Genomic DNA, 18,203 nt, shown 5'->3' with positions numbered 1-18,203 from the left:
TTCAAGTAAAATTTCTCAGTTTTTGCCTTCAGCTAGGCTGATAGCTCTTCCCATTTTGTAGTAAAGCTTTGCACTGAGCAATGTAACAGCCAGTATTCTTCTCTTACTTCCTGTGATTCTGTTTCTACTCAGCACATACAGTAGTAGCCTATATGTAAACAGGTATACAAAATTACACAAAATACAAGTGGAAAGGATTTTTGAAGCCATCTGGTATGTGAACCCATTCAGAGTAAAATCAGCTACACCTAATTAGATCCTGAGATATGCTTGCCTACCCTACTTAAACAGTCTCCACAACGTCCCTCGGATATTTTTGTGATGTTTTGCTATTTTTACTATTAAATGTTTTTCTAATGTTTAGTCTGTTCCAGAAATTTTAATTAAAAGCTCCCTCAGAGGAAGACTGGATTATTGTGCATTCTGATACATGAAAAACAAACACTCAGAAATCCACTTATAGAAACATATGACACATTGAATTTAAGGTTCATAAATTATTTGTAGGTCACATAGGTGTTTTTTCAAGCTTTCTGATCCAGAGCAGTTTAAACGAAACCAGCTATTTATGTATCCACTGCATTGTTCACTTAAAAGAAGATCTTGATCATAGCAATTTCTTCCCTGATTGAAGTTTTGAAAGCTCTAAGTTCTCTGAAGAAAATAGTTGTTGGCATTTTAGGATGATAAACATCCCAAAGTGATGATGATAAATTACAGTGTTGCCCAATGATGCAGAAAAGTAGAGAAATGTAAACTGATAACCTCAGATTTATGAATACACACTCTTCATTACAAAGTCCAGGGGTTCACACTTGTAAGATGGGTCATTTTCATCTCAGTGCTTATTAAAAGTGTGAGAAGGAAGCATGAAGGGTGGTTGCCATTTTGCAATAGGTTAACACTTAACGCTCCTTCTTTACTGTAGGAATACAAAATGATATGGAACTTCCTGCGTTGTTAAGGCCTACATAAGCATTTCTTATTGTTCACAATCACAGAAGATGGGACTTTTTACATCTGGCTTTGCTCATTCATATTAGAAATTTTTCTCACATATTAATATAATCATTCCTATAAATCTTCTTTTTACAGAGAAAAAGTGTTTGTCCTAGATATTAAAAGAAATCTTGTGGTCTGCTTCTTAAAATATGTTTGTAATAATGACAAAATATTTAAACTTCTTTTTTCACCTATCAACAGACATTTCCAGCGAAACCAACCACATACACTCTAAGTCATGAGCCAAGGAATCTTTTTTGTCACAGGACTGAAGTCAGTCATCTTACATTCCTTCATCACTTCCCAAGGCTTAGGGATTTTCTAATTTCTCCTTCTCTCTCCCTGTTACCACTGTTAAATATTCAAAGCAGGCAACACAAAGCAGTAGGAAAAATAAGGTCAATACAGCAAATTGAAAAAAAGTAAAATGTTCCTATACACCATCGTTTGGTTGTTACAGTTCTCTTAATCAACCCAAACAGCTTCTCTGAGACATCTAATTTGATTTTACAAAGTGCTAACCCATAGCCGTATTTGACTTTCTTTTGATTCCAGACATAAAAAATAGCCTTTATCTAATGTTGAGCCCTATCATCTGACTACACAGGCGTTTGCATTTGCATTACGAGGCAGTGAAACATGGCTGGAGAGCCATCTTGGATGTTATCTGTGTTATTACTCAAGTGAAGAGTAGACTCATAAATCCTCCTCCTCCACTCCACTCCCCGCCTTTTTTTTTAGAAGTACACTTAAAATCTGCTTTTAAGCTTCACTGGCTCCATTACATTTGAACTTCAGTAACAAGAATGTGATATGAATATGCTGAGAGGAAGCATAGACAAAAGGTATATTTTCATGAAGTGGTTCTGTTTAACTGTCCCTATAATTAGCTACAACTCATTAGGCAATAAACAGAAAAACAAAGAGATTATGAATGGAAGGGCAATATTTTCTCCATAAAACAAACAAAGAAACTGAACCAGATGCCTCCTTCATGAGGCTTTCCTTGCACAAATACACTGAGCAGCTTAGAAAATATATTTTCTTGACTGAAGATTTTAGTTTAGGAAGAAAACCTGTAAACATTATCTTGTGCAATTCCAATGAAAAGTATTTATCGCTATTGTACACTTGGGGTTTTCTGATCTCAAGGATAAAATAACAATACAGCAGTGGTCTGCAGATGACTAGCTTTGATCTTTTATTAGTTCTTAGAATCGTCTCTTAATTTGTATTCTGCATAATAAGCACTCACCTTCACTGTCTGTCCAGCTTCAGGGCCATCCTGTAAGCAAAGGAAGAAGTCTCAGGTTAGAGGATGTAAAAAGGATCACACAGGAATTCAAAAATCTTATTCAATAATCATTTACATCCAATTACACTGTATCTTAAATTAGTTTGGGTTTTTTTTGTCCTGAGGACTATTCAACACAAAGTTTTTAGGCAAGGCTCCTTTTCATATCAGGCCATGACAAAGTGATAAACTCAGACCACAAAAACAAGTTTTTCATTCTTTCAGATCATATTTTTTCAATAGCTAGCAATAGATTTCTGATCCTTGTAAACATAAAATCACACATGGAAGTGAGAATTTAATTAAAGTATACTTGCTTAAATTCTGATTCTAATGAATGGGCTTAGTCTTGTGGTTCGCTTTAAACAGAACTCATTTTTGGTATAGAAACACCCAGCACAAATAACTGAAAGGTCAGAAACATATTTACAAGGCTACATCTCTCTTCCTGCATATAAATATCTGTGAAGAGGAATCATGTATTTCCATCATAAGCAGTGGGTTATGTGCAGAACAGGGAGATGTCATTGCCTTCTCTAGGTCAATCCTGAAAATGCTTCTCTGAAGGAAGAGTATTGCCTGAAATATTCACAACCAAACACTGTGTTTGGGAGTGTTTGCAGGTTTATTTCAGAAGTTTGCAATTATTAATCAACCACACTTTCCTGGTGGTTTACCCTTTAGGGTTTTTTGGTAAATCTGGAAGACTGCAATGCAGTTATTTGGCTTCTTTTTTTTTCTTTTATTACTATTATTTTGCATTTATTGCCCCTTGAAGTTTCAATGTCCTTTTGTCATTGGACTAGGGAAGGAGGTTGAAAGCCTGATAAAACAAACCATTAAACCTTGTTTCAGTTGACTGGCTTACAAACCTGAATGGAGATGGTGAGTGAGGTGCCACAGAAGTGTATCTCCACCACATTCCCAACCTTTTGTGCCGTCTGGAACAAATCAGCCACTTCCTCAGGACACAGGTCACGGAAACGCTCCACCGGCCGCAGGGGACAGACAAGGACATCTGAAGGGGGCAGTGTCAAGGCACAAACTCAAGTCTGAGTGGTCCAGAAGGTGAAATGCCTCAATTCCCAGCCTGTAACTTAGTTCTGATCACCTCCACATTGCCTAAACTCTTCCTCTCTTATGATACAGCAAGAGCATAAAGTTAAATGCAGGGTATCATCTGTGACACTTTGCTCAGAACTCATTTCCTCATATCCCTAAGATATGGCCAAAATGACTAAACCAAGGTCCATGAGCTACTACTGAGACATGGAAAGGAAAGTAAAATTTTCACAAACTGAAATTTACCAATGTCATGGAAAAATGTTGGTATTTAACACCTCTGAAAGTCATTTTCTTTTGTGATTTAAAATGGGGGAAAGCCAATGGACTTTAAGACAGGTTTGGGAGTGTGGTCTGAGACAGCAGTTTTACAATGCTTTTCCACAAATGTGATATGTATTTTTGGTAATCTTGACCTTACACCTCTAATTTTGGTACCTGGATGTGAAATGCTGACACTGTGCTGACCATAGCAGATTGCTTCTTTGTACAAAACATTAATTACTACGCACAAGGAATGCTCAACTGTTATAAATATTATGTTTTTTAAAATGTATTAAGATAATTAAGACTATTTCCTTTTAAGCACAGTGTTCACTACCCTGTAAAATACTTGATTTAATTCTACCTGGTGACTGTGCTTTGTGAGTCAGTGAAATGAAGGTATAAAGGAAATAATGAAAGTACAGAAACTGTTCACCATCATCAGATCTGCTGTGTTCCCAGTAATTAATAATTTCTATGATTCCTTACTTGAAAGTCAGCTTTGTAACAATATTAATATGGTCCAGAATTTTTAGCAGAGCCTCAGTTCTGTAAATCCAACAAGCAAGTACTTGGGACTTGATTCTCATTTCAATTCCCTGCAGACAGGATTCTTTGCTGACTTACAGAATAGTATTTGCAGAATAAAGACTTTAAGATAACCTTTAACATCACTTGAACTTTCATAACCAAAGGCTAAGAAAATTATTTTTTTCAGTATTAAAATGAGTGTTCAAAGGACTATTTGAAGAAAATTAAGTTCCATGCCATTGTATTACAGTCATCTTTATTTTTACTGCATTTTGAAGCCTGCAGGTATTCAGGAATATTCTCTATAATCTAGGAAAGGTAACCAGGAGCTGCACTGCAGTTACCAGGTTCACACAAAGGTTACACCAACTTGATTTTCAAGAACCACATGAGACAATTCAAACAAGGAAAGATTAATTATTTCCATAAGCACAGAGACAACATGTTTACATTCACCAAGTTTAGGCTAGGAATCACACATATTTCTGATAAGAGAGAAGATCAGACATTTTCTTGAAGTAAAGAAGTACTGGCAGGTTTTGATCATTTTTCAGAGTCCAGATGAGGACAGACAAGTCTGTAATGGATATTTGCTAAAGTGGGAGCAGATTTTTAAGCAAGCTCCACCTCTGGCAGCTCCCAGCAGAACAGAAGACTGGTCCCAGCTGCTTTGAAAATCTGCCTCTCAGTTTTTCTAGTGCAACATCAGCTATGCCACCATTATTCTCCTTTTCTCTTGTTCCAAGTTACTGTATTAACATTTAAGTAAGGAGATATATATTTAGAAATCAGGCACTGGGAACAAAAGAATCCTGGATGGGGACAAACAGCTCAGTTTTGTGGGATTTTGGTTCTGAAATGCTGTGCCTCTTGGTAAGCTACTGGGCACAGTAAACCCCTTGCAATTCATTTGTGCCTTCCCAGTGCACCGTACAAAGCACCTCCACAAAGGATGCCATTGGCTGAGCTCGGGGGCCAGGGGAAGAGCTGGAAAGTTGCTTGGCAGACCTGATTTCCATACCAGGAATTAAGGAATAGAAAAAACTAATTAATTTTACTCATAAAAAGGAAATTCATGTCAACACTAAAACAGGAAAAAGGACATTCGTTTAATCTGAGTTCATTTTTCAAAAGGAGAGAAGGGAAGCTTGTACCCTTAGGGCATCTGATACTTAAGTAGATAATTATCCTTCTTCTGCAGCACTGCTTTATTATCATGGCTCAATGAACCATTTATAAATGAAGAATTTCCCCTCACTTACCTCTGGCAAAACTGCTGCTTACATTAAGACAAGTTTCCTTTTCTCCTTTAGAATTTTCCCCAGCAGTGTCTCACCCTCTCAGACTCGTACATGCCTCACCAGGAATTGTTTGTTCTCTACCTAGCTCAGGGCCACTGCCACAATTTTTGCATTAATCATGGTTCCTACAACCTGATATTAGCATTGTAATACTTGCCACTGCAGTGGGTTGTGAAAAACACAAGCTAAACAATACTTGTGAGAGCTTTTGTTTCCATTGCACATCGCAGAGGAAAGGGCTGGCTGTGACCAAGACAGGACATCTGTTTTCTTTTCTTAATTTTGTCACTGATCTGCACTGTCTTTGGCAAGCTGTCTCTGTATCTCTTTCTTTCTTCCACACTTTATCTGTCTCATCTGCTTAGACAGCATTTGCCAGTTGGTGCAGTGGATGTTTCCTTATTAACTGTGAGCCCCTCTGCTCACATGGGACCTCAGAGTGTTCCTGCAGTACCTAATGATCCACCCATAATACATGTCGTTCTTCAAAAAGGATTTGCACTTCCTCCTTACATTACCAAAACTCATTTACAACTCAAACTAGATTTTAACTATATTTCTGTCTTTGAATGTGATAAATAATTCAAAGGCACAATCACACGCTGGAGCATCTTTACTGAACTTTCCATCATTTCAAAATAATTCTACAAAGAATAATGATAGAAATTCTGAATCAGAACTAAATTAACATGAGAATGTAATTAGGACAACATTCAAGTTATATTTAACTATGAATACATTAAAAGGCAAATGTTAGAATGAATTTATGGATTTGAGGTCATTAAGAAAACAACCATCCACTGCAACTTTAAATCATAGTTTTTAACTAAACTTTTTGACATTGGGATAGTTTTTAACATTATGTCATGGTCAGAATTTGAGCTGTATATCTTCTCTACTCACCTTAAATTCTTCCTGAGTTTACAATTAGATCAATTGTTCATTGCTTTCTGCAATTACCCACTGCAAACACTGCTATGAACTACTGATGTGCTTTAGGTGACTGTGTATTAAAGATGCAAGTGAGAGTCTGTACTTATGTCTGTGTGCAATTACTCCTTACACAGAAGCATCTATTGCCATCTGAGATGCCTCAGGGCATCCAGCTGCCACTCCATAAGGACAGGAGTCTCCCATAAGCCTTATGTCATAACTGTCATTCCGTTGGGTAACCTGAACCATCTTGGGGTATCTGAAATTGCAGTAGGTGCCGATGTTTAGACAACAGCTCCCACTTGAACAGAGTGGCTCAGCAGGACCAGGGGCTGATACCCAGCAGACGTGCTGCATGATTGAAGATTCAGAAAGTTTGAACTTCATGTTTCCTTTCTCTAAACACTATAATTAATAATTTTGTGATTTCTTCATTCATTCTGAACTGCTACTGACTGATGCAGTTTCTATTTTTAAGCCTTGATGTGCACAGCTGTTATTTCCTTCAAATTCTCTGAGTCAGTCCACATCATTAGAGTACATGCAATTTAATATGTTAACTTCTCCATTTTAAAGAGTTCAAAACCTTATTATAATCTATAACAATACATTTCTTTCTCTAAATCCTTTAGCAGTCTCTCAATAGCCTTACTTTTCTTCTTAATACCTAAAATATGCACACACAAATCAATATGCAAACCCTTACACACACTAAAAGTTCCATTAAAGATTCATTAAACAACTAGGAATGTCAGTATTTTTCAAAGACTACCAGTAGCCAGTAGCTTAAAACTCCAGGTATTTTAGTGGAAATACATAACCATAAAGCAAGAGTGGATCAGACCCACTGCTCTCAAACTGAGCTAAAACCTAAGGATGAACTATGTTTTCAAATAAATCTCTTGTCCTTACATGTTGAGCAAAGCAAATCACTCCCTGAACAAACCTGGGTGGGTTTAATACACCAAAGACCATGAGCCTCCTCCATAATTCAAATTAACAGCCTCTTGGTCTATTAAGATTGCAACCTGTTTGGAAAAGCTTAGACTTGCGGCCAAGCACACGAGGTTCAACGAGTTTCCAAACACCAGCAGGACAAGGATGCTCAAATACACATGGCAGATCTCAGCCCTCAACAGCCAAGTCTGCACATATTTCTGTGCATCTCTCTTGCTCCTCCCCTGACCTTTCACACTATAACAAGTGGAGCCCTTCAGGACTGGTATCCAGAGATGTTTACTGCAGTGTGGTTCTGCAATGGGCACCTGGACACTGTCAAAGCCATGCTCAGCAGTGCCAAGCACAAGTACAAATTCCCATGGACAGGTAAGTATTGAAGGATGTGCTCACACTGGAGATGATGGGTCACGACTGAAAAGTGAGCATTTGATAACTGCAGCATGACATTAAGTTGATCAGACAGAGAGGACTAAGATTCTACAAGGAGAGCAAAATGCTTGGCCAACACCTGCAACGTAACCACTGCAAATGACACTAACACGCATAGAGGGGAGCCTGAAATTCAAAGGCACAGTAGTAGTTTTTATTTGCTTTATAAGAATTTTGACTTTGAAGCTTAAATTATTGTAATTCTGTACTTAAGGTCTAAGCCAGGCTCTATGTTCCCTTCAACGGGATTCTGATCAACCTCATGAAGTGCCCATTATAAATTTTCATGCACAACTATCAAGGTACACACATTCTGTAGTTCTGAAATGTCAGAAAAATGGCCTTTGGGGGATCAAAACCAGGAAACCCCAAAGAGGTTAAAATTCCTTTTATGTGACAGGCTTTAGAACTAAACACAGCTTTTTCCTGGTTAAGGCCATTAATTTGCTATATAGAAACATACTTTCAGTTTTGACTCTTGTTTTATTCCTGAATTTGAACTTCAAACAGAACAATTCAAAGCTTTATAAAGGGAAAAATTAAAGGCTCTCCAGGTACTGACATTCTAACAATAGGAATAAAGTTCTTTTTTTTTTTGTCTTTTTGAGGAACCACTTAAAAACATTAAAATTGACAGGTTTTCTTAATATGTGAGGCTTTAAAAGAACAAAATACTAGGGGAAAAAGTCAGAATATCTACAAGTGAAAGGGTAATTGCTTCTGTATTAAGCTGCTGGTTTTCACCAAGAGTAGATTTGTACACCATTTGTTGAAAAAATTCTTAACTCAGGTAGATTATTTATTTTCAATGTGTAACATTACCAGGAATCCAATTCTCATCAGAATGGAATTACTGTTCCTGTTCCTTTAAAAATTCTTCCATCTCACATCACAAGAGTCAAAATCTCAAACAAACAAAACCAAAAAACCAAACCCACATATTTTAAAGATGAAAAGTAGTAGTTTATAAAATTACAAAGCCTTAAAAATAATCATAAAATTTCTATTTTTAGCATTCTAATATTTTACATAATAAGGAGTTCACTTAATAATAAAATTTTTCCTTAATAATTAAGCTGGGAAACCACATCAAAACTGACTTTTTCAATAGTATTTTGGTTTTGACTAATCGATTTTCCTTAAAAAAGTGTCCCAAACTGTGACATCTCTGGAGACAAAACTGCTTCATGTGTTTCATGAGCTTAGGTGGATGATCTAAAGCACAGTAGCCCCTGCTCTCCCTCCCAGCTGAAAACAACCCAATCACTTACAGAGCAACTTTCAGCCAGGATTCTGACCTTGGAGATCAGAGCTTTGCTCATTTTAGGATTAATACAGATTAGATCCTGCTCCCATCTCTGGGTAACAGCAGGAAGCATTTGAGGGACATGTAGGGATGGTGTCCCTTGAGCAGGAAGCTGCTCAGGGGCCAGCCCAGCCCTCACTGAGGAGGGAACACAGAACCTTGGGGTGAGTGCTGGGAGCTCAGGGGCCAGCAGAACCAGCTGCAGGAGGCTGCAATAAGTGATTATTTCCATCCACGTTATGTATCTGTATGAAAGACCCCTCTGCACATTCATAAGCTGACAGGAATGCAGAAACAATGTGCTGTGGGATGAGGGATTATTCTTTTCTTCCATTCTGTTTTGCATGAATTTGCATCAAGTGCCCCAAGCAGAGAGAATCAGTCAGACAAAGCTTCAGGTATTAAGACTCACCACAATGTCCCCAGATTCTCACTGTGGAGTGTAGGCAGGGGTATTAAATTCATCATTGCATCTAAGCAGAAGTTTTCTTTGTTTAAAAGCTCTAATTGCTAACAGAAAGAAATCCCAGAGCTCTGAAAAAACACAGGAGAATGCATGATTAATAAAATTAATATAACTGAAAAACAACTGCCAGTCATTTATCTTTATTCTGCCCTTGAACAATTCTTCACATTTTGAAGGCTATGGGAGCAATTTATCTATGTGAGGAAAACAATAATGGTTCTACAGACCCTGTCTTTAGGAGAAGTTAAGAAGGAAGCAAAAGCACATACACCTACAGAGCATCAAAATGCTCTTAAAAATTAATCAAATACATATTCTGCTTCATTACAACAACAATATGTCAAGGTATCTATTCAGTTGTCAGTGAACCCACTGAATTAGGGCATCCATAAAACTGTAGCAAAGCAAAAACTGATGTTTTCCCAAGCTCAGAATAAGCCCCATTGAATAAGATGGAGTGACTGAGTTTTGGAAAGAAATCTGCAGAGGTTTATATGGATTAAGGGTGAGCATCTCATAATATTAAGAGGAGGAGGAGAACTCTTTACTGGGTTTTACTAGAACTGTATTTAAATATATTTCAGGAGGCTGCTTTGGTACAATATAGGAAATAATAAATCACAGAACTTGCTAGTTTGGGGAAAAAACATAGCTGTGAACAATAAAGATGATTAAGAACCAAAGCAAATGCAATAAAGTTACCATAAAAACTTAAGAATTGCTTCAGACTATTAAACATACACACAATGCTTTATATATAGATATACTGCTCTGTCACATCTTAGCATTAATAAAAGAAGTTAATAAGACAAATTATCTAAATAATTTGATCTTGATAAAGCAGCTCAGTACATGTTTACACTAATGCAGATGACCAGATTTAGGCAATAAAATAGAGAATTAGTGGTTCAACTAGAGCCAAGAGCAATCACTGCATATCTTTGACGTGGATCTCTCCATACTGTGATAAGTGCACTCTTTGTAGACCACATTGCTGCTTTTATACAGTGGGGGTTTATATTCTAGTTGATCTTCTTACCCCTCTGAAGCTACTTAAAATAATTTTTCATGTCAATGAAAGATGCAGTAATTCCAAGAATTGAACAATAAATATTATTTTACTTTCAAAAGTCAATACATCTAATTTAAATACAGATATGACTTATAGTCTGGATCATGTTAGATAGCACACTGAAGTACAAAGTGCTGCTGCACAAAGTGCAGTGACTCCACAAGACAGAGGGCCACAGCAGGGAAATGGAGACTCAGAACTGTTCACTTCTCATTTAAACAAGTCTTTCGTGTATTTGATATTCCCTTTAAATGCCTTTAGGGTATGTCAAGTAGGTCAGCTAGAAGCTCAGCTCCTCATAGCGAGAGGTGTTTTACTGTAGGAGTCATCCTTTCCTGTAGCTCCCGGCCTTGGGGGTGGCCTCGGGCAAGAGCAGGTGCCTAAGTGGAACCACAGTGAGAACAGCTGAGGGAGAGTTTGTGGTTCAGAAACACACCTCTGATCCAAGTCTCATTTGGCAGAAATTTACTGCATATCTAAACTTAGATTTGTACCAGGAATCATGATCACATTCTTAGAATCACCCTAACCTTTTGATCTTGAAAAGTTCAAAAGCAATAATGAGAGCTCAAACTGAAAATGCAGAAGGCCCAGTACAGAAGGACTTCATCTACAACTACTATGATCCTCTGAGGAGGTCCTGTAAAGAAATACTGCTGTACAGAAACACATTTCAGCTAAGATCTACATCTTTTTTGCTCCAGATGACATATCCTGTTTCTAAATATATGAAGAAATTGTTCATAATTACATGAAGCTATCAATGCATCTATACTAAATATAAATGTACAAGACCACTGAAATAAATAGCCATGCCTGAAGCTGAGGGCAGAAAACAAATAACACTTGGGGTGCAACACTCAAAGACTAGGAATTTGACCTCAACATTGGAGGGATGACATTTGTCATAGAATCAAATACATTCCTGCAAAGCTGCTCAGGTCCAAATGATCTGCACCACCAGAAAACTGCACTGAATACAGTTTACCAAAATACCCCTGCTGGAATTGCAACGTCATGGCAACACCTCATTCCAAACAGAAAGCAAGCTCATGATGCAGCCTCTTCACCTGAGAATAAGAAACAACTCGTGAGAAAATGCTTTGGCATTGCCTCTTAATTAAGGCTGCAGCACCATCATACTTAAAAACTAATGTGATCATTATGAATTTATATTCTAGCCCATGATTCAGGAGCTATAATGAGGGAATTATTAATTACTAAATATTAGTTATGACAAATTTACTTTCTTGCAATTTATTGAATGCCATATTCCAGGCAATAAGTTTTATTGGAAACAAGATTCAACTTGTTAAAAAGAGACCACAGAATGTGCTGGGACTTAAGGTTCTGTACAAACCATAAGCACTGCTGTCCATGTTACTTGAAAGTACAGTCTTTTTTTCTCTTCAGGGCATTTAGGGTGGGTGACAGCAATAAAAACCCCAAAATAATATTTGGTGAATCTCCCTGGGATCCCTTTTGCCTAATTTTGAAGGTAAATTGGTTTGACCAGCGGAGTAAACCATTGGATTTGGAACTGTGAAAAGTCAGATCTTTATGGCAGTGTTGAAGTACCTTGTTGCTTAGGAAGTTTCACTCCATCCTCTTCTATTTTCTCCAGAATTAAGTTAACTCAAGGAAAGTTTTGTTGCACCTGGTGCTGAAGAAGCTGGTAACACATCCATTTGCTCCAGCTACCTCTCAGTGGCAGATGATCAAGAGCTTTACACAAACTCTTTTCAACTCTGCCCCAAGTTCAGCTGAGCAGCAGAGAGAAAGACAAGGCAGACCAACTGTGCCTTCATTTCATAACCAGTGAAGCATCAGCTGGAGAGATGTAGTACAAGAACAATTATCAGAGTATCACAGGGGACAATGAATATGTTTGGATAATCAAGGTTTCAGGTAATTAAGGTAATTTTGAATGTAATTTATAGGTAATGAGGCACATGAATAACAGGGAGTTTTGGAAAACTGAATTTGGATAATTCAGACTTCCTTACACTAAGTGTATTTCTCAAAGAATATTGTCATGTACTCTGGGGTTTTCAAAGTTTCTAAATGGACTAAACCACCTGACTTCCATTAATTTTTCAGAATTGGTTGTCTACCTGGTTCTGCTAAGGCATTTAGAAAACTGCACGAATTAAAGAGATCTGTGTTTGTCTTAAACTTTAAGTGCTCATGGAATATTTTGCATACCTAGCTACAGAATTTGCTTCTAAAACAAGAGGATGGGCTATGCTGTTCCAGGGAACTATCCTATGAGAGTAGAATGAGCTTAAATTATGAAGGGGAGAAAGAAACTCTCTGGGGAAAAAAATGCATTCTATGCCCCCTGGGGGAACGGCTTAGCCTTCTGTATTGGTGGTACCTTTAGGAACAGTCTGAACAAGAGAACTTTTGTCTTCTTATGAAAGAGCCATTCAGCACACTTGCATGACAGAGAGCAAAATCATAGTATCTTTGCCCTGCAAGATCACATCTTTGATGCTGCACCTAAAAATAAATTTCCCAGTGTATTTCCATCAGTTCTGGATGCTTAAAATTATGGTCTGTAATGATGGATGTGTATCTCTACTGCATTGGCTAATACACTGTAGAAGTGGATGTAGTAGAGAGATGACTTTGAAAGTCAGAGTTTGTTACTGATTTTGTAGATGTTATTATTTCTTTGTTTAGCAGGACTACTGAAAACAGCACTGTTGACATCCCCAGGAGTTCTGCCGTATTCACCAGTGCAGCCCAGGAGCAGGCACATGCCCCTCTGCGCATCCAGGAGACAGGTTGTGACCCCTAGAAATGTTAATAGTTGGATGACAAGGACACTGAAAGGGTAAACAAGGGAAGTATAAGTGGAGGCTTATAGAACTACTTCAAAATAAAAAGGAATATAGCTATAGCCTCTTCTGCAGTTTACATATCTGGGGATTAAAACAACTGGTGCAGCAAAGCAGGGAATCACCCTTCACTCAGCTGCAGTACAGAGAAAGATGGGGTGGAAATACCAAAGACCCTGTGTAGCATTTAAGCAGGGACCCAGAGGCAGTCCAACATGAAAAGAAATTATTTTAAGCTACTATTCTTTAGCTACTTAATTTTGACAACTTATTTCATACCTGCTTTAACACAAAAAGCTTGATGTTGACAAGAAGGTTCACTGACAGTGTGTGTGTCAGGACAAAATGTTCCCAAAGGTGCATTTTTTTCCTCACCTGCCAGGGGAGTCAGTTTTAGATAAGTCACACTTAAGGGCTGAGAAAATGTAAAACAGATGTAGAGTACATCTTCAACACAAAACTATCCATACAAAGGGACTCCTTTTAATACAAAATGAAACTCAAGCAGAGATGGTAAAACATAGCTTACAAAGCACCCGAGACAATGAAAGCTATAAAGGAGGAGGGAATCAGAAAGTAGGTCTCCTGCCTGTTCTTCACTTGCATAATAAGCTCTCTTGGATAAAGACAACAGGGCCCTGTGTCATGATTGCCTCTGTAGATCCTGTTCTAATACTATTATTGTCATTAATGCTTATTGTTCCCAGCTCTGCTGAATAGCAAGGCGTTTCAGCATGCACGGTACATAAATTCATACTCCCATCCAGGACTCCTGCAATATTCAAGAACATGGGAATGAAGAAGATAAACTAGCAGCTTAACTCCGAATAACCTTATTTTGTGTGAGTGTCATCTGAAACCATTACTGTAATGTGATTATCTGTTTTTATTATTTCCTTTCTGTGGACTTGGAATAAAGACACAACTGAGACTCTCTTAGACACGGTCATTGGCATCATTACAGTCTTTCTACTGTCAGCAGCAGAGATCTGATCTGTAAATCAAGTTACACTATAAGGGCTACTGAAGAGCAAGTACTCTTTATCATCCTATTACATACCCAAGCTACCACTTCCTCTGGCTCACTGAGGAAAACAGACTGTTTCAGTTCCTTTACATAACCAGAGGAGCTCTTAATGCACAGATTATTGACTTAGTGGAGTTTTATCATGTCCCAGTGTACCAGGGGATTTTTAATCCAGGAGTTCTTTACATGATCTATTTTCATGGCTCCTTTTATTGTCACAGTCTGTCATTCTAATGATTTGCAAATCCAGAACCAGTGTATGCTTAGCTCCTTAACAGGTGCTCAAGGAGGAGAGAGGGAGAAGGCATCCCCCTGCATTTGTCCTCTCACACTCCAAACCCCATCACATGCAGCATGATAAAATCCTTGCAGGGCTGAGCACAGCAGGGAGCTCTGTGGTATGGTGTTGGCTTTCTGCCCACAGGAGCATTTCCACATCAGCCCATCATCTTTGTGGTATCACCTGGATGGAGATGCTCCTTTGTCAGTCTCCACAGTGGTCAGCCTTTGTGGAGAGGCACAGATCATCCATCTGTTCTTGAAGAGCCAAGTCTGAGTGGTCTGCTGCACAACATCAGTTGCTACTAAAAGCAACTTCCTTTACTTCCTTTGTTGACACTACTGAAGGCAGCCAAAGATGGTCATGCCTAACAGAGTCACTGCTGGGAAAAACAAATGTTCCAGACTAGACAGGTGATGTCACATAACTACCACAGGGAGACCCTGAGTATCTTGTGAGATCAACAAAAAGTCAGCTGACAAGGGGTGTGAAAGGATGTTTGCAGAGGTGAAATCTTCTGTGTTTCCATCTGTGGGTTTCCACTCAGTAGAGACTTGAACGTTTTCTTCGCCATTCCACTCCCTTCTCCCATTTATGGATCCAAATAAAAACATCCTCAATACCTTCATGAAGCCTTCTATAAGTTCTGTAGAGTGTGAGGACTGGGTTCAAGGTAATCAGATGCTTTAGGCTGGGATCCATTAAGGTAAGCATCTGTTTTGATGACCCTTCAATCCTTACATCCTACCTCACCCTCAACAAGAAGTATTTCCCTTGCCTCTTTTGATACCAGTGTGGCAATCTGCAAGACCGCTGTGCACGCCAAATTAATCACAGGTCTAAAAGTCTCACTGGAGCAAGGTCTGAGTAACTGTTAGAGCTTCACAGCATATCTACATATCCCCAAAGATTTGGGCTGTGATTTCTGGTTTGGACCTCCCTGTGTTACCATAATACAGGCTGATAACAACAATGTGCTACTGCGCTCATTGCCAGCAGACAGTTCCCTGGAGGGAAGAAAAAAATAGTTAAAATATGACATGCTATCTGTGTTAAAAAATAAAGTAAATTCATGCCAAAAAATCTGAAAAAAAACCCAACAAACCAAAAACCAAACAACAAGGAAAGATGACAGTATTCCAACTGCATCCTGAATGTGAGAGAGAAAATTGATGTTGGATTTGGTATCTGCAAATGAATTTCCAGATCTCTGTGTTTCTTCTTTAAATTACAAACACACAGCATATCTTGAGGTTTTATGATCATCATCAAAGCCATCTTGCTGAGAAATGTGAATTTCTTTCTCTTTCTGAAGGTCAGAAAGTAGACATCCCATATCTAGGGGCTGAAAGAGCAGGAACATTTGGTGCTCCTCCAAATGAAAGCATCTCCACTGTCATTTGTTCAGCTTCCTCTGCTAAGCTGCTGGATGTGAATCACTCAGCAACCTCCCAATATGTCAATGATGCCTGTGTACACTGTTAGAAAACAGTCTTGCAAAAGTGATGTGCATGCTTGTTGCTCTGGAAATCAAACACTTGTTCTCTACAGAGTCCCCCAGAATGTGTCTGTCTGCATTTCACATGCAGTTCCATGCTGACACTTTCCACTGGTGTGAAAAACACTCGTGAATCATTTTTCCCTGGGCTTTGCATTACTTTAGGATTCTTATCAGGCCACTCAAACTGATGGCACAGTCATTCCTGGCTGCATGTCACTGATACAGAATGGAGGGCACAAGAGATGCCTAAGCATAAGCAAGCAAACAGCAGTGTAACTAAGAAAGGCAGCAAACACTGCTTTTTTGGTTGTTTATAGGAACTTCAAAGTTCTCCTCAGTTATAAATCATTCTGAGCTACCAGTCTGCCTAAGGATGGCTGTGCTTTTGAAGGTGAAAGCTTGAAGATCAGACTTGGGTGATAAAAAGAATGTTGGTTCCACTACAGACAAATTCGATTGCAGAGGAGATAAAATGGTGTCCAAGAATAGGATAGATTAGGCTGAGATGTTTTTGCTGTGCAACCAGTCACCAAGAGATAAAAGTGCTTCCATAGGGTAGATTTTCAGTAGGAGAGAATTAAACTCTCTTAAACCATCTTTCCAAGCAGAAAGAGTAAATAAAATCTCCTTTTGCTACCCCTTTCTTAGGACACTTCATTTGAAAGGAAAGTTACTGAATAAAAATCCCAAGCTTTTAAAGCAAACTTGAAAAAAATTGTTAAACCAATAGTAAAAATTAAAAAAAAAGCCATGCAGCCATGATGCCAAATCCAAATATATTTGTACTACTAATTTATATGTGCAAAATTAGCACAGTAGGAATGGAGATGAGAAGCCAAAGAATTATAAGAGACAAGGGAACTTGCTCTATAGCAAACATGCTTAGGTTGTCCTCAAAAGATGAACCAATAACCAATTTAATGTTGTTTCACTATCTTCTATTCCAGAAGCAGCTCATCAGATTGTGTATGAGAACAGAGGACTGGTTCATAAAACTTTCAGGCAAACTATGTTTAGAAAGCATTAAAAACCAACAACAACAACAAAAAAATCAGCCTTTTCCTGGAAGAAAGTGATTTGTATGCAAATATACCCCAACATTTGTCACCAAAAATAAAGGATTTTGAAGGGAGAGAAGTTTTTTGAAAATAGTTTATCACTGTTTGATGGAATGAGATGCCAGCTGCGAGGTTGCTGCTGTCTTCTTTAATAGCAATTAGAAGGATGGAAAATGGAGCAGTAGCTTGTGCTCACAGGCAGAGCTGACACCACACATGCAGCACAACTTTGACACCTAAACCTGCAGTGGCAGCAGCCAGGACACCAAGAGGCCTACATTTGGAAGTAAAACACTAGACTTACTGACAACCTCAGTGACCTGAAGTATTACAAAATTCATGAAACACTCACTATTACTTATAACAATTTAATGTTTTCCAATGGGAGGAGGAATGGGGAACTAATGTTTGAATAAAGCAAAAAGCAAACTCTGCTGCTGAGAAAGAATGGTGTAACTTGTGTCACTTTACATGCTTTAATCTTTTTTTAAGTTTGTTCAGAAGAGTGTGTTTACCCTTGGGCATCTTGGAGGGTTTCACTTGGCCCTTCCAGCCAACAGGGACTGAGCAGGAAAGCACCACAAATTACATCTAGTAGCCATATGTCCCTTCCCCAGCCCCAGGGAAGGGACAAGCCTTTCAGCACACTTTAAAGGTCAGCAGGAGCTCAAAGAGAGCTCAAAGCCATGGGGGCCATTTAGAGAATGCCTTGACAGCAACTGCTTACAAAGCTTAGATTTGGAAACATTTGATAATCCATCTGTTCTTTTCAATTACACACTCTGCATTTTTATCTGCACTTACAGAAATCCTAAAATAATGAAATACTGCAAGGAGGAGCTTCCTCCTCTCCCAGTAATTTTGACCTCAAGTA

At 38.4% G+C, this 18,203-nt stretch overlaps 1 protein-coding gene across 3 annotated transcripts in view; it reads right to left on the bottom strand.

The window, feature by feature from the left end:
* Positions 1–18,203, bottom strand: part of FHIT (fragile histidine triad diadenosine triphosphatase) — a 549,696-nt gene that overhangs the window by 142,955 nt on the left and 388,538 nt on the right. For all 3 annotated transcript variants that reach the window (XM_071549691.1, XM_071549693.1, XM_071549692.1), the window contains exons 3-4: positions 3,169–3,314; positions 2,258–2,287 (exon numbers count right to left, since the gene is read on the bottom strand). In XM_071549691.1, coding sequence (XP_071405792.1) covers positions 2,258–2,287; positions 3,169–3,314 — 176 coding nt within the window. The remainder of the gene's footprint in view (positions 1–2,257; positions 2,288–3,168; positions 3,315–18,203) is intronic.

This window comes from Pithys albifrons, chromosome 3 (genome assembly GCF_047495875.1).
Source record: "Pithys albifrons albifrons isolate INPA30051 chromosome 3, PitAlb_v1, whole genome shotgun sequence".
In the NCBI taxonomy this organism is placed as follows: domain Eukaryota; kingdom Metazoa; phylum Chordata; class Aves; order Passeriformes; family Thamnophilidae; genus Pithys; species Pithys albifrons.
The sequence above is the reverse complement of the archived record's forward strand: the minus strand, read 5'-3'. Positions and strand labels throughout refer to the sequence as shown.